The sequence below is a fragment of the Cinclus cinclus genome, chromosome 1 (assembly GCF_963662255.1).
Source record: "Cinclus cinclus chromosome 1, bCinCin1.1, whole genome shotgun sequence".
In the NCBI taxonomy this organism is placed as follows: Eukaryota; Metazoa; Chordata; class Aves; order Passeriformes; family Cinclidae; genus Cinclus; species Cinclus cinclus.
Window position 1 is genome coordinate 40,846,704 of NC_085046.1, and position 15,719 is coordinate 40,862,422.

The window sequence follows — 15,719 nt, forward strand, 5'->3', positions numbered from 1 at the left end:
CAGCATCTGGAAGAATGAGCTTCAGGTTTTGGACTGAAGTCCTGCCTGCCACTAGGCATGTCAGCCACTCCTTTCAATTTAGCATAGTTTCTTTTGGCCTCTGGGATATTTTCACTTTCTATGAGCCACCAGCTGCACCCCGATCCATTGTGTAGTATCTTGAGCTTGTCAGGACAGCCAGTTTTCAACCAGTCAGGTGGTCCTGTCAAGTGTCCTGTCCATTCTTCTTCAAAATGAGCAACGAGGAAAACATTTATCAATGTATTTCAGGAGGCTGTGTTCCATGGTCTTTTCAGCAGCTCAGGCTACTGCCCTGTAGGTTCCTGCATATAACTTCCTGCCTTGTCTAGAGGTGCAGAAGTAGCCAATTCCTGGGCACCAGGCACCCATATCACCCAGGTAAAGATGGTGGGTAGCTCTCATGCTGGCCAAGTCTTCCAGCACCCTCAGGTGAAGGCTATCTACATGTAGAGAAGATCATAAGCAGTAGTTCACTGTGTGCTGACAGCTCCTACTTCATGTGCACACAGTGGATTGGGAGCAATTTCTTCATCTGAAGACTGAAGGGAAAAAATATGTCTTCTATTAGAACATTAACCATAATATTTAAATGTCTAAATTAGATACTAAACTAAACCGTTCAGTCAGATTATACTAATTTTGAATGTAAGACGGGGGAAGACTTACTGAGTCACGCACAAAAACTTGGGTAATCATTAAAGGATTTAATCTTCTCTTATTTCTCCTTGTCTGTATCTGTCTTCAGGAGGAGCTGAAACAGTTGCAAAGAAAGTGGAAATAAAATTTTAAGAATCATCTAATAACTTCTAATAATTTTTATCTTTTGTCTAATAATTATACTGTTTCTTTTCATCTTATCATATTCAACTTACCTAAAAGCCTTGTTTTATAAAAAAAATGTGCAAAGCTTATCAGCATGTCTAATAGCAGCTTTTATATTTCATGCCACAAGTAGATTCACCAGGAGAGAAATAAAAGGAAACCAGCGTTTCATTTAGTGTTTGTGTTTTGGCAATAAAGTGTTCCCAGTTTCCTGCTCTGACATTTCAGAAAAACTAAATACTTTCTTATCAATTATGCTTTTTCTCATGCTCCTTCACAGAGTATAGTTTGCAATCTGTCATATTATTTGAGAAATATTTAGTATTGCATTGCTTTGACTTTTGGAAGTGTGCGTGTCTTGATACTCAGATTGTACTTAACAAGTACAATGTGATCCTGTAAGTGCGTTCTAAAACCAGCTTGCTTCATGGTTGGTAGATTTTATAGCCTGCCTAATGCAGTAGGTATGGTTCACATATATTACAAGTTCAATGAAAATTTCTTTGGCTTTGTGTTATAACTTGAGAGAGTAGAAAAATGATGGCATTTAAAAACCTAGGCAGCAAAAAAGTTTTTCTTCTTCCTTCTCTTTTTCAGGTTATATTGCTCCTTGGAGTGGCAGATTTTATTCATTGTGGGACACTGGGTAAGTAAGGACATAAGATTTAGATATTGGTAGCATTTTAATGAAAACTAACAATCATTTGCTCTCCTCATCCCCAAATCCATTTAGTATTTCAGTCAAGGAGAATCAGTTATCTGAAGATAAAGAGAGTATTTGTAGTAGCTGTTTTATGATCTTTACAACCATTTCACTAATTTATCTATGGAATTTCTTGCTTCTTTGCAAGTCTTTTATAATTGTTTTTTCTATATAAAAGTCTAGAAAATATAAAATATATAAAAGTCTAGTGTGTATGTCAGTGTGAAATAACTGAAAGCTATGCCAACACTTCAGTACACATTTAAAAATTACTAAAAGCCTTAGACTATTTAGACTATTTTCATTGTGCAACATTGCACGATATCCCAAAAAAGTTGCACATGTGATCTTGCACGTTTCCTCTATATTATGTTCATACATTCTTTTTGTATATACGGATGTCTGCTCTGAACAATGGTTTTATTAATGTGTGTTTTCACAGGTAAAAATCTTGTTAATCTTTTGTTTTAGTTAACCTTTGGAGATATTATATTGGATTTATTGTATTCTTTAGTCAGCCCAGAGAAAAGGAATAAAATGGAAACTTTTTTTCTCAGATAAATATTATGAAGGAAATTCAGTTGGTAGATTTTTTTTTAATATTTAAAGCAAGGATAGAAGAACTTCGAACTTTATGTAGTTCAGACTTTTTTTCAGGCTTAAAAATCCAGCTCATATAGGATTCTGTCTCAGCTCTATAATAAATGTAGTAGAACAGATACCAGTAAAGAAGCCCCAGATTTACTTGAGGAATATATAGATGTTGTTCTTTGCCTGTCTATATATACGTATAGATAAATATACATGTATATGTATATATATAAAAGCATTAAACTTTTGAGGGCTTGTCTACATTAGAAAAACATATTGTGTTAAAACACACAATACAGTTTTGAATGAGAACTAGATCTCAGTGAAGAAAAGGACATATGTTTGATACCTCACCATTCAATCATGGTAGCACCCAAGATAAGGTCTGTATGTATCGTTGTCTATAATATAGAGCAAAGTTCTGTCCTTGTCTGCACTGAGTGTTTGACATGTTGTTTAGATGACATATGTTTCCAAGTGCAGACAAGACCTGATTTTTTCCATCATCTGACAGAATGTGGGTGCATCACTAATTGATCTGGTATTTAATGCTGTAACTTTCTTTACTAAAAAAATTAAGATATTGTGTGTAGAGGTTTTGAAATACAATGTTGAAAATTTAGGAGATTTACTGGCATTGATGATTCTCTTCAAAAATGTAATAAAGGTGGTTCCATAGCTGTGTGTTTTCATTTTGGTGAATTTGGCTTCATGTTTAACCATAAACAAATGAAACATCCATAATTTTCATTGTCTTAATTAGTATGGAAATAATTGTTGTTTTAAATAACTATACACAAAATGCTTCCTAGATACAGTAAGGCCTGGGGACTTCTTAGGTGTAAGAATTTCATCAGATTTCTGCTGATTAGGACACTTGACATTTAAAATTCAAATGCTTCCTTTGAGATGAATTTCAGAATTCCTAATGTTTACAAGTTTTAATAATTTTATCTTTTCAAAATAATTTGAACTGAATTTTTTTTAAAAAAGGTATGCGAAAATTCACATCCCGATCATTGCCTCTGTGTCTGAGCATCAGCCTACAACATGGGTTTCCTTCTTTTTTGATCTGCATATTCTCGTGTGTACTTTCCCAGCAGGGCTGTGGTTCTGTATCAAAAACATCAATGATGAAAGAGTCTTTGGTAAGAGAAAATATTTTTAAATTTTTGTTAAAAGTTTGCCTTCAACTTGATGTTACCTTGGTTTTGTTTGCTCAGAGCTGATACGTGGCTTGTTCTAAAATATGTTTTAAAAGCTATGTGTTTAAAGGTGATTATTAAGAGTTGCCTGCACCCAGCAGTCTTTAAAACAGCTTATAAAAAGTGCAGAGGTTGATGAAATGGTGGAGTGTAGTCCCAGGAGGTGGGATGCAGTCATTTGTTGTTGTTCAGTTCTGCAGCTGGAGTTGCATGTTCTGGCAGGATACAGTTCCACAGTACAGATCCAGGAGAACAGCGCAAAGGCAGGGTCCCTACTCTGGGTGTTTGGCACTCATCCCATCACAAATCCCATTCAAAATGCCCTTGCTTCCCAGGTTTCCTGCTATTTTAGTGAACAGAATCACTTGCTTTGGAAAAGTGCTGCATAAGGCACAAGCCAGAATGGAAGTGTGGAGTCTATGTCAGTGACAACTTTTTTTTTTTTGTGCAAAGCTGTATTGTGAAAGTCAACTTCTGATTTTGAATGAGTCTTGTAAGCAGTTGTAACCCATATGGAGGAGTGAAGATCACTCGGGTCTTGGACTTTTAGAGGGACAAGAGGCTCCAAGCTAATACAGCTGCCACTTAGGCTGCCTAAGACATGTGTAGGCAGTAGGAATGTTTACTCTGAGGTAGTCTGTGCTGTGTGCCTTACAGTGAATGCTTGTCAAGACCAGTACTTGGCAATTTGCTTTCAACCTCCTACTGAAGGCTGCACCTTCCATTTAACACAGTATAAAGAGACCTATGAGTGAAGATGGAGAGCCATAATGCCTCACCACAATGTAGAAAATATTTACATGATGTAATCTGATAAATCAGTGTTCCTTGATCTCTGTTGGCAAATCTTTCACAAGAAGGTATTGTTAAACTATAGCAGATAAGGAGCCTACCACAAGGAAACCACTGTTGGATATTCCCAATCAGTGTATACAGGATTGTTTGCGTTTTTTTTTCTTTCCAATAAATGTGTTCTTAACGTTTTGTAGTATTCTGAAAATCTTGTCTTGTGGAAGACAAAATGGAGGTAATAGTGCTCAGGAATACTTCCTTCAGAACAGGACTCCTAATATCATGTTACTCATCTGTATAATGTAGACAAGCCCACAATTTGTCCACAGATACCTCTGACTTAAATCAAAATTTAATATTTACATGAAATTGTAACACTTCCATTTGCTTTTTCAGTTCTAATAACTTGTTTGGTCTAGAGTTGTTTGTCTCTTTTAATCAAATGAAGTTACCTATTATTCCAGTAGTATTGTTGGTGTGTAATATTAAATTTCACTAATAATGTATCTTCTGATGCATTACTAACGAATATTGAAAATGGGGCTGTATTATTGTTAACAGTTGTTGAGATGAATCTCAGGAAGGATTTGAGGCTTCAAAGGGATAAACATTAATTCAGCCGTATGTCTGTAAATTAAAAAGCAATGAAATGCAAGATGCACACTCAAGCCTTTATACACGCAGATGCTCAACTCACTTCCAGAAGTAGTTTTATGGAGAGCATGTATGTGTGCAGTCAGAGTGAATATTATTTTCTAAGTGTCACCATTAGGTGTGTTTCCTTGCAGTTGCTCTGTATGCAATCAGCGCTGTTTACTTTGCTGGAGTGATGGTTCGCTTGATGCTTACTTTGACTCCAGTCGTCTGTATGCTGTCAGCAATTGCTTTCTCCAATGTCTTTGAGCGTTACTTGGGTGATGATATGAAGAGGGAAAATCCACCAGTAGAAGACAGCAGTGATGAGGATGACAAAAGGAACCCTGGTAACCTGTATGATAAGGTGAGGGGAAGAATCAGTAGTTAGAAGACTTGGGTTCCAGTGTCAAGGATGATAGAAGTTGCCATAACAGATGCATTTGTGTTTGTTTAGGCAGGCAAAGTGAGGAAACATGTGTCTGAGCAGGAAAAAACAGAAGAAGGGCTGGGGCCCAATATCAAAAACATTGTGACTATGCTGATGTTGATGTTGTTGATGATGTTTGCTGTTCACTGTACTTGGGTAACCAGCAATGCATACTCCAGCCCCAGTGTGGTTCTCGCCTCCTATAACCATGATGGGTAAGTAAGGTCTACAGTCTGAAGTGATTGAAGGGCAAAAGCCTTTTTTACTGCCATTGTATTAGCAATTTGCTTTACCTTTAAATCACTCCTTAGTAAATAAAGGAATTGTGTGACCTGAAAAAAAACCTATTCATTCTCTAATTTTCAAAAAGATACAACATTTTCTGAAATATTTAAGGAAATATATAAAAATAATCCTACCCAGCCTTGGATTCAGCTGGGAAAACTTGTTTAAGAATATATATTTGATTGGAAATTGATTTAGTCATCTTCAAAAGCAGTTCAACTTCTGGACATTCAGCTGTCAGAAAGTTCAAACTTATGACTGCTGGTGACACAAAATCCCTCAAATGGAGCTGAACTCATAAGAAAATCCTTATTTGTGAGCCCACACTTATCATGGTGGAGTTAATTTGTTGGTAGTATTTGTATGGATGCAGATCAAATGAACTGTTTTCCAGCACTCGGAATATCCTGGATGACTTCAGAGAAGCCTATTACTGGCTCAGACAGAACACCGACGAGCATGCCAGAGTGATGTCATGGTGGGATTATGGATATCAGATAGCGGGAATGGCAAACCGGACAACCCTGGTTGATAATAACACTTGGAACAACAGCCACATCGCCTTGGTAAGGGTGGTAGCCTTCTGTGAAGCAGAAACACCAAAATGTGTGCACTGCAGTCCAGTATGAAATTGCAGATGTCTCTTAGGGTGATTGATATTAGAGAGAAATTGCATAGAGTGAGAAACATGATTCTGGAAGGAACATACTTTTTCATATGTTAAAACTCAAGTATACGGATCAGTTTTGCTTCAGAGTTTTCATTTCGTTTCCTTGGAGCTTCCAAAACTTCACTTCCACTTCAGTTTCTCTTTTCTTTGGGGGAGGATAGGTTTTTTTGACAAAACCTAATTTAACCATTCCCCTTGGGATTAATGCTGTAACAACTGGTACCACTGCATTACTGGCCTATCAAAGTAAAAATCCTTGCATTTCAGCAGTAATTCACTGCTGAGTGAATTTTTGAATGGCATTTATGAAAACTGACCACATGACTTGACAAATTTTCAGTCATGGGGGAAATCACAGGAAGTGATTATTTATGACTAGCTGTAGAAGTGTAGTGGACTGAATGCAGTTCTGTCTCCTCAAATTTGCAGATAAACAAAAAGTCTGCATGTTTAATTACTCTTCAGAAGTGAAAGTAAGTTTAAGCTTTGTACGTGTGCTTAAAGATAGGGTGTTAGCATTGCCTGTGGTTACAGGGCACCACCTTGGGCAACCAACCTGTGCTGTGCAATGAGTCGTCATCAATCACATTTCTTCCCAGAATGTTTTGCTACAAGGGCAGAATGGTGGAAGGGCTCAAGAAATTAGGATAGTTTCTTGTGTTCTTTTTGTCTTAAGTCAGTAGTGAGTACAGCTGTGGACTAGATCTGCCCAAAAGCAGTGTACAAGGCCAACAAATTAACGAAGCTGTGCTTTGAGCACTGTCCCAAAAAATGCATACTGGGGGAAGAGGGATCACACATCCACACTTTTTACAGGGCAGGAAACTCACATTCAGCTAGAAGCAAGCTTGGGAAATTGTACTGATGATGTTAATATTTGTCTAATGTCACTCAACATGCATTGCCACATGCTCTGAGGCACTTCTAATTTGGTGATTGACCTGACAGCATTGATGTGTTTTAATGGACACTCAGCTCTGATATCTCTGTGTAGAGATATTTACAGGAGGTAGAAATGCAGATATTGCATCCAAACTCAGTTTCTTGCAGGACAAAGTGCATCATGTGAATAGAAACTGTGGAAGTCATCTGTGTTGCCTTAGGACAGTAACCACATTGCAGCAACTGGCAATAATGGCTTTCAATTAAGAATTCTCCCGAGTATGACTGCTGCATTGTCAAGTTTCATTTTGGAATGAAGACTCCATAAAGGGGGACCCAAGAAATAAATGTGTGTTGTGGCCAATACCTGCACTTGTGCTGTAAACAAGGCATGCCCTGGAGGTGTGTCCAGATGATTTTCTCCTGCACAGAGATGGAAATCTGGCAAATTACCTCACATTAATTAGAATAAAGGCCAAGAAGCTGAGGTTCTTGGTTTTTTGACAGATTGCTGCCTAAGTGTACTGCTCTCTAATTACATTCTCAGCTGAATGTTACTAAGTCAGATGCAGTATTATCTATATTGTAGTTAATCCCTTAGACCACCTTACTGTGCCTTAAGTTCTGCAATACCTTACTATGCCTTAAGTACAAGAGTTTCAAGAGCAAACAAAACTGCTGAACTGCATGCCAGTTGCTGACTAAATTCTTTTAAGTGTGGGAAGTGACCAGGATACAAGAGATGCTGGATACAGCTCTAAAAAGTTTTATTGTGACATTTTCTCTGTGTAGATTTACCTTGAATACAGTACTGAAGGGTGTCTGTGTGCTATTTAGTGCAATTCACAATGGCTGCTTCATTAATGAAGGATAGAGCTTAAGAAAAAAAAAAAATTTCACATTTCAAATAATTTGTACACTTTGGGCAGTATCTAAAGCTTTGAAATGAATTTGTAATTAGGTGTTTTCTGAAACAATTAAGCTTTTGGTAATTAAGTTATGACTTGAAAAATATGTAGGTGCCACAAAAGGAAAACCCTTGTTGCTACGTTCCATACTCAAAACACTCCTTTCAACAGGCAGCACTCCTCTTACAGAAGAGAAAATATTTCAGTTTAGTTTCAGCTTTTGAGTTCCTAAATATTCACAATGGGTTTTCTTTATCTAGAATGAAAATGTTGGCTTTGGTTGATAAGTAGGTGTTAGAGAATCACAGAACGACCGGCTGGAAGGAACACAGTGGCTCACCTGATCCAACCTCCCTGCTCAAGCAGGGCCATCCTAGAGCACATGGCACAGCATTCCTGGGTTTTGGTCTGGCTGCATTGATCTGTGAAGCCGTTCAATAGGCAACTATGCAGAAATTTAAGATATTTTTGCAATGATACAGGTGGGAAAGGCGATGTCATCAAATGAGTCTGCAGCATATGAGATCATGAGAAGCCTGGATGTGGATTATGTTTTGATTATTTTTGGTGGTGTGATTGGCTACTCTGGCGATGATATTAATAAGTTCTTGTGGATGGTGAGAATAGCAGAGGGGGAACATCCCAAAGATATACGGGTAAGTGGAACTCCTGCTTTTTGTTCTTTTGAAAAACCCTTTTGTGTTGTCACTTGTCTGGGAGTGGTCACTACAGTGGAGGGAAATCTCTTCTACTTTACTGCTATTTTACTTGAAACGTGCTGGGGTTGTTTTTCTAGGATAGTTGGAGTGCAGTTGCCTGTAGCCCAGTTTCTTTCAATGTTTTTGATTCTGAAAGGTCAGTAGCCTTACAAGCTTTTCACATTTGCGCACAATACTAAAAGTAGGATTTTTTAGTAATTCTTGTCTGTATGTCTCTCTGTGCATCATCACAATTGAAAAAAGTAGGAGTGTTCAGAGTATTTAAACAGTATTACAAATTTCTTCAAACTCTGTAATAGTAGGAGACAAGTGAAAGTGTTAATATTGACTCATGTAGGGTTTAAGCTGTTCAAACACCTCTGAGATTGCAGAAGTCTGTAGTAATATTTTCTTAAGCCTAACAAAAACTCCTAGATATTGAGCACAGGCTTAAGGGAGTAGCCCATGTGCGTACTTTCATTGTGTAGTTGAGATGAAAATGGCAGAAATTTTTTGTTTCATCACAGAGAATATATGAAGTTTAGAGTGACCCTGTGGATCTCATACATTAACCATACTGTACTTGCCTTTCTGAAGAATAGATGCCCAACTAAATTTTACAGTTTTAGGTAACTTTTCCAGAACCACTTACAGTGATGTGACAAAACTTTTAACAGAAAAAAAGTACAGATTTAGGAAAACTGATCCACTGGGGCCTAGGTTACAAGCAGGGAGTTTGCAACTATGTCACTTTTAATGAGCACCATCTCTTTCATTTTAAGATTACCTTAAATCAGCTTTGAAACTGTAATAGGCAGTTGAGATTATTAGGGGTCTTTCTGTGGGGAAAGGAATGAGAGATTCCCTTATGATTTTACTTTACATTGACTCTTTGAATCTTCTTTTCTTTTTAAAGGAAAGTGATTACTTTACCCCTCAGGGAGAATTCCGGGTAGACAAGGCAGGCTCTCCAACTTTGCTGAACTGCCTCATGTATAAAATGTCCTATTACAGATTTGGAGAGATGCAGGTTAGTGCTACAACTTCTTCTGAATCTTAACTGAAATGTGATAAAATAAGTATTATTATGATGTATTTTATATCTTTTAAATTAAGCATTGCTTGTAGTAGCAGAATCTGTAATAAGAGTGAGCTTTACAAATTAACACACATCCAGTCATGGTCTGCTGTTTATAACCTTTAGCAAAAAGCATTTCTGCTATTAACCCACACTTGTACTTCATTTCCTTGGTGTCCTTCACATTGCCCTAAATGAGTATCTTGATTGCACTGTGCTGTGTGCTCACTAAAGCATCAACTGTGACATTGTAGAGAGCTTTAGATTTGTTTGTTGTAATAGCAACACACAAGTGGAACTATTTAACTGTTTAATGTCTCTCAGAAACTATGATTTCCATCCAAGTCATATCTGTATAAAACAACACTACACTGTATAGGAAGGGCAGCAGTTGTCACTCCCCCTTTGGGAACACCAAACACATGGATGGAGCTAAACCTGTTTGTTTTTTACCTTTCCTTTTCTTCCCTTGTTGCCCCCACCAGAAGCCCTTCCTTCTAATGTATTAGCACAAGAATCCTTGTCAGTGAACTTGTAACACAGTAGGGCCAAATTTAACTGCTAACTCTGAACTACTTCTGCATTATATGGAAAACTGGAAGTGCAAATTATTGCAGTACAGGCAAGAGCACAAAGGCAGCAGCTCTGCTGAAAAAGCATTGCAGGCTGCTGCTGCACCTCAGACTGTTCTTTGAGTTGTTTCATCTCTGAATGCAGACAGGGTAGTTTTGCTGAGTCATTAAGTACTGTCTCCTGTGACAGCTGTAGGAGTAAGAATGAATTCGTGCCTTAGGATCTTAAAGGTTTTTCTGTGTAGTAGTAACCAGTGCAAGAGAAGTGTTGCCCTTTGACTCAGGCCAGCTGAAGACATTGCCTTATAGCATGAAGTTTCACATTTTGCAGTGATTGGTGTTCTGGGTTTTGTCTCAAACTAACATGCAACTTTAATTTTTATAGCTGGATTTTCGGACACCCCCAGGATTTGACCGTACACGCAATGCAGAGATAGGCAACAAAGACATTAAATTTAAACATCTGGAAGAAGCCTTTACCTCAGAGCACTGGCTTGTTAGAATATACAAGGTCAAGCAACTAGACAACAGAGAGACACTGGATCATAAACCTAGAGTAACCAACATTGTACCGAAACAGAAGTATTTGTCAAAGAAGGTGGGTTCCCAGTGAAGTAACTGAAAGGGATCAGGAGTTTATTTTTAACAGTGAATCACATAGCTGGTGAATTATACATTTCCACTAGCCAGAATGTTATGGATACTGTTCATGCTAGTGTCCAATATCAGACCTGCCTGCTGGTAATAATTGTTAATTTACTGTCTGCTTAACTTAAAAGCATGTGAAGACACAAGGCTAGATTTTTTTTAGGCAGAATGCTAACTGGACATAGAGTGTGTCACTGGCTGTTACAACTCTTAAGTCTTCATGTAACTGAAGTATAATCTCTAAAGTACATCAATTCATGTTTCAGTAACTATGGCTCACTAAGTAAATGTGGAAGTTGCTTTCTGACTTTGTTTGAAAGTAATGATGCCTAGAAGTTTACCAATGGCAATTTTGTATGAAATAAATTAAATATGAAACTTTTGTTGATGGAACTTTAGTGTCTGTCTGCTTACTGCTTGAAGTCATCCTTATGGTTTTAAAGTGTTTGTTGTGCTGCCCTCCATCAGCCTATTAAGAAAGGCCTGTTCCCAGGGGAGTTGGGGACACTGGTAGCAGCACTTGCCTTTACAACATCTGTTTTCTATATATTCAAATAGATGTTGCAAAAGGAACAAACTGGTATAGGCAGTAGGCTTAACACTGTGTCACAGAAATACAAGTAGAGAACATTCTCTGCAAGTAGATGGTAAAGATGCTTATTTCTGTGATTTGATGGGTAGTATATAAAATCAAGCATTTGGGAGTTGCTACTGAAGGGATACATATCTTGAAATGATAAGCTTTATTGTGCCTGTCATACACTTAAGACTGTAACTTTTGATCTTAAGTTACAAGCAAGGCTGTATTTATCGATGGTAGTAGATGCACTGACCCTACTTGAGCCTTGGATGTATAGATTCTCTGTCTAGAAGTTGATGCAGTTTCTGACCCACCACCAACCGCTGCAGTACAAACAGGCTCTGTTTCCCATTAAGAAATCAGAAAACCGGTGGAGAGCAGGGGCCAGTGTCCAAACTAGGACTTCTTAAATACAGTCCGAGGGCTCCTTAGTAGCCACGGTTTTTCAGCAGTTACTTCCTTACTGGAAATTCAGTCCATCTCCTATCATGGTAGGAATGATATTGCTCAAGCTCAGAGATAAAATGTGTGTCTGAATACTACATATTCGTTTGCATCTACCTCACTTTATTATAATCACATTGTTGGTGTCATGTTGATTAAATACAATTTTTCAGAATAATACTAGACCCTGCTAGTAAGCACATCAAAGTGCAGCAGTGGTGGGAGCTGCCTTCTGGCAGGTGTGTTGAACGTACAATTCTACCTGCCACAAACTATGTACACAATTTTGAAGTTAATTTTACCTATGACCACATTCATGTTCACCCCACTGTTACTACCTTAAAAAAAAAAAATTTAGAACATGCTGATAAAGGAAAGAACTAAGCAACCTACAGAGCAACAGAAGAGTCTAGAAGACTAAAATGGGATTATTCAGGGTTTGTTCTTTTGAAAAATTCTGCTTTGAGTAAATACTTCTACCTAACTTTTAAGAGAATCAGACAGTGCAAAAGATGCAAGAAGGTATTTCCAAAAAAAGTCCTAACACTTATACCAGTTGTGCTCTTTGGCATATTAGGGTTTTATCATGTTGGTTAATTATTAATGTTTGCGCCAACACATGCTTTGAAAAGAATTCTACAGATCTGGTAAACAGGGTTGCAAAAGCAAGTCTTGTGCAAAAGCAACTGTTGGGAAGGAATTAGCAATCCCAACATTAAAAAAAAAAAATAACTGGATAATGCCTAGTTGAGGGTTTAGCATTTAAGCTCTTTAAAATCAATCTAAAGCTCAGGCACTGAATGCACATCATTAAACCGCGGTCAAGACTAAATCATTAACTAATACCTGTTATTCTGTTTTCTTTTTAGACCTCCAAAAGGAAGCGTGGCTACATTAAGAATAAACTAATTTTAAAGAAAGGCAAGAGACCCAACAGGAAGACAGTTTAAACACACTGTTTTGATTGCTAATACGAAGCAGTTGTCCTTGAGATAACCAGTCTTTGCCTTTAGCTCAAATCATGTTTCACAGCAACATGAGGGTACAGAACCATCATTGGTCCAGATTATTGTACAAAATTTTCAGGCAATGTCTGATTAAAAATATTGGCTTATTGAGAACAGCTGTTTTAGATTTGTAATGTGAAGCAAGACAGAGCTGCTATCCAAGTCTAGCAGCATTTTTTTTATTGGTACATATTATCCTTCAAATCTGTTGAAAATTTGGACTGACTTTACCAAAGAACCCTGTAATTTGGTCCTTGGCACATGCATTACTTGTCAATCTTTTCTGGAGAACACTGTTCAGCTGAATTAGCAGCAGTATGAAAACTGGAATGGTGACATCTGAAAATGACTCTTTTTTCAACAAGAAAGAGGTGGCAGAGCTCTCTCAAATTCAACTTTCAAAACAAGTTACTCCCATGATTATTTTTCAATGGTTTCTTTCAATGTCCTTTTGCTGCAGGCTGGTTTTGAGCTGGAGTGCAAGAAGCAAAGCTGCAGTTTTCACAAGAGGTGACAGGACAGATTAATTGGACAAGCTGCTTTTGTTCAACACAGGATTGCAGTATTGCTGCCTTACACTGTCATTTCACAAGGTAGACAAGGCAAATCTTGCACACTGTAGATACAAGGGCTAAATTTGTAACCTCCTGAAAGATCTGAAACGACAGTAATGAATGCTGTAACAACATACAACTGAGCACCATGGAGCTGCTGGTGCTTCAGAACAGAAATTAAACTATTTTAGGTGAATGTTTACATTGGTAAAACAAGTATAGCCTGGTTACTGGGGAAAAGAAGGTTGACAGGTATACAAAACCCCTTTTCTGTGGCTATCAGAGGTAGAAGATTTGCAAACCTCTTCAGCCCTCACTGCCTTTCTGGCAAGGGTGGAAGTTTTTCTGGAAATCCTGTTTCTTTGCATTTTTATTTAGAGTGCTTAAATCAATTGAAGAAATTCCTGCTCTAGTGCTATTTGCTTTGTCTGTCTTTTATATTGGTTTCAGTTTGGTTTGTTTTTAAGTGGTGAAAACTGTCAGATTAAATGCACTAAAATATGAATGGAGACTGAACGTGTTCACTTTCCAGCTATAAGGAAACTTTATACAGACTTGAAATTTTTCTTTAATTAAAATGAAAGGGGTTTTTTGCCATTTGTTTTCCTGCCACAGGTTGTAACTTTTTATAGAAGCAAAACTTGCATCAGTAATTTGATGTAAAATGCAGAATAGTATGTACCTTTCATGAAGAAAATGTAAATTTACAGTGTTCTGTGAGAATGTTACTGCTGACTTCTTTCCCAAGGTGTAGAATATTTTTTTGATTTATGAACTCATTTTTGACTCCAGTGGTTTATATAGACCAATACTACAGCTGCAACATTTTCACAAAGGTAATTAAATCTGGATTTCTGGCCCCTGTCGTTTGGAGATTTCATTTTATTTTGTTGCTTTAAAGCTCAATGCAGACCAGTTGTCAACTGTAGGGGAAAATAAAGTTAATTCAAGTTTTGTGTTAAGGCTGTTGTGTCAGTTCTGTTGTGATTAACTTGGTAACAGGTTGCTTGTAGTCCTAATCATAAATTAAGACATTAGAATTCTGTATTGCAAATCTCCTGACTTCATCAAGTTGCTGTAATGAAGCCACAGCATTTTCTTAACATCCCTCCAGCTTAAACTAAGCCAAATCTAGGGCCTGTGAAATGAAGGTGTCTGTCATATTTCCAGGGAAGAGCAGCCTGCCTTCTCAGCCACACATTGCAACAACTCCTTCCAGCATCTGGAGCTCCTCAAGCTGCTACAGCTGCTCACCCCCCAGCCGAAGGGCTGACTGATTATGTGATGCATGATTTCTAGTGTTGTTCTGCTTCCAAGACAATCTGCATCCTGACCAGGGGTAAGAAATAAGGAATCTAACATTTGGAAGAACACCTGAAAGGCAGCAGGACAGAAGGCTGCCAGTCAGTCTGTGGTTTGGCAGTAACTCAGCCTTGTTTTAGAAAAGGAAATACGAGATTGCCATCCCCTCTTCAGGTACCTTTACAGTTGGACAGACTGTCTTCAGCCTTAGGTGACAATGTTCTGTTTAACACCAGAAACAAGTGAGTCTGAGGCATGTGAAATACAAATAAGCCAACTGCAGGGATCCCAGCCAGCCTGGGCCTAAAGTTGCCTACTACTTACCTGAGCTTTATTTATTTCTTAAATCTAACATGACTTCAAGGATTCTGCCAATGTTCTGCAGTTAAAATGAAATAAAAAGTTGGGAGTCATTGAGGCATCCACTTAGTAAAAGCAACATTACAAAGAACGGGCACTGTCTCACCTTTCTTGGTTCCTCAGGAATCTTCACACTCTGTTGATGGATTCTGGAATCAAAAACTAAACTAACTCCTGCCTTGTCTTTATGAGAGCGGAAGAGCACTTTTGCCAGTGAAGACTATCAGCATCTTCCCTCTTCATCACATACACCTCCCAGACTAGTTTACATCCTGAGCTGCAGCCATCACTTTTCCTTTCGTTGTTCTACTACAACAAATTTTGAAGCATAATTGCCACAAAACAAAAAAAAAAAAAAAAAAAAAAAAGGAAAAAAATGAAACACTGGATACATGAGCCAGGCTCAAGATATGTCGCTAAGGAACTAAAGCTGCAAGTGTCTAGGTGTGAATACTGCATAGGATCTGTATCTCTTAATCATTACTGGTAGGAGCAGTGAGGCAGACAGTACTGTTGGTAATCCCAGAAGAAATA

The 15,719-nt window shown here is 37.8% G+C and overlaps 1 protein-coding gene across 1 annotated transcript in view; it reads left to right on the forward strand.

Moving 5' to 3' along the window:
* STT3B (STT3 oligosaccharyltransferase complex catalytic subunit B) overlaps positions 1-14,443 on the forward strand; it is a 50,912-nt gene extending 36,469 nt beyond the window's left edge. Inside the window, exons 8-16 of the mRNA XM_062496541.1 lie at positions 1,441-1,489; positions 3,131-3,285; positions 4,923-5,134; positions 5,225-5,412; positions 5,877-6,048; positions 8,425-8,598; positions 9,557-9,670; positions 10,676-10,888; positions 12,832-14,443. Coding sequence (XP_062352525.1) covers positions 1,441-1,489; positions 3,131-3,285; positions 4,923-5,134; positions 5,225-5,412; positions 5,877-6,048; positions 8,425-8,598; positions 9,557-9,670; positions 10,676-10,888; positions 12,832-12,912 — 1,358 coding nt within the window. The 3' untranslated portion in view covers positions 12,913-14,443. The remainder of the gene's footprint in view (positions 1-1,440; positions 1,490-3,130; positions 3,286-4,922; positions 5,135-5,224; positions 5,413-5,876; positions 6,049-8,424; positions 8,599-9,556; positions 9,671-10,675; positions 10,889-12,831) is intronic.
* The last annotated feature ends 1,276 nt before the right edge of the window (positions 14,444-15,719 follow it).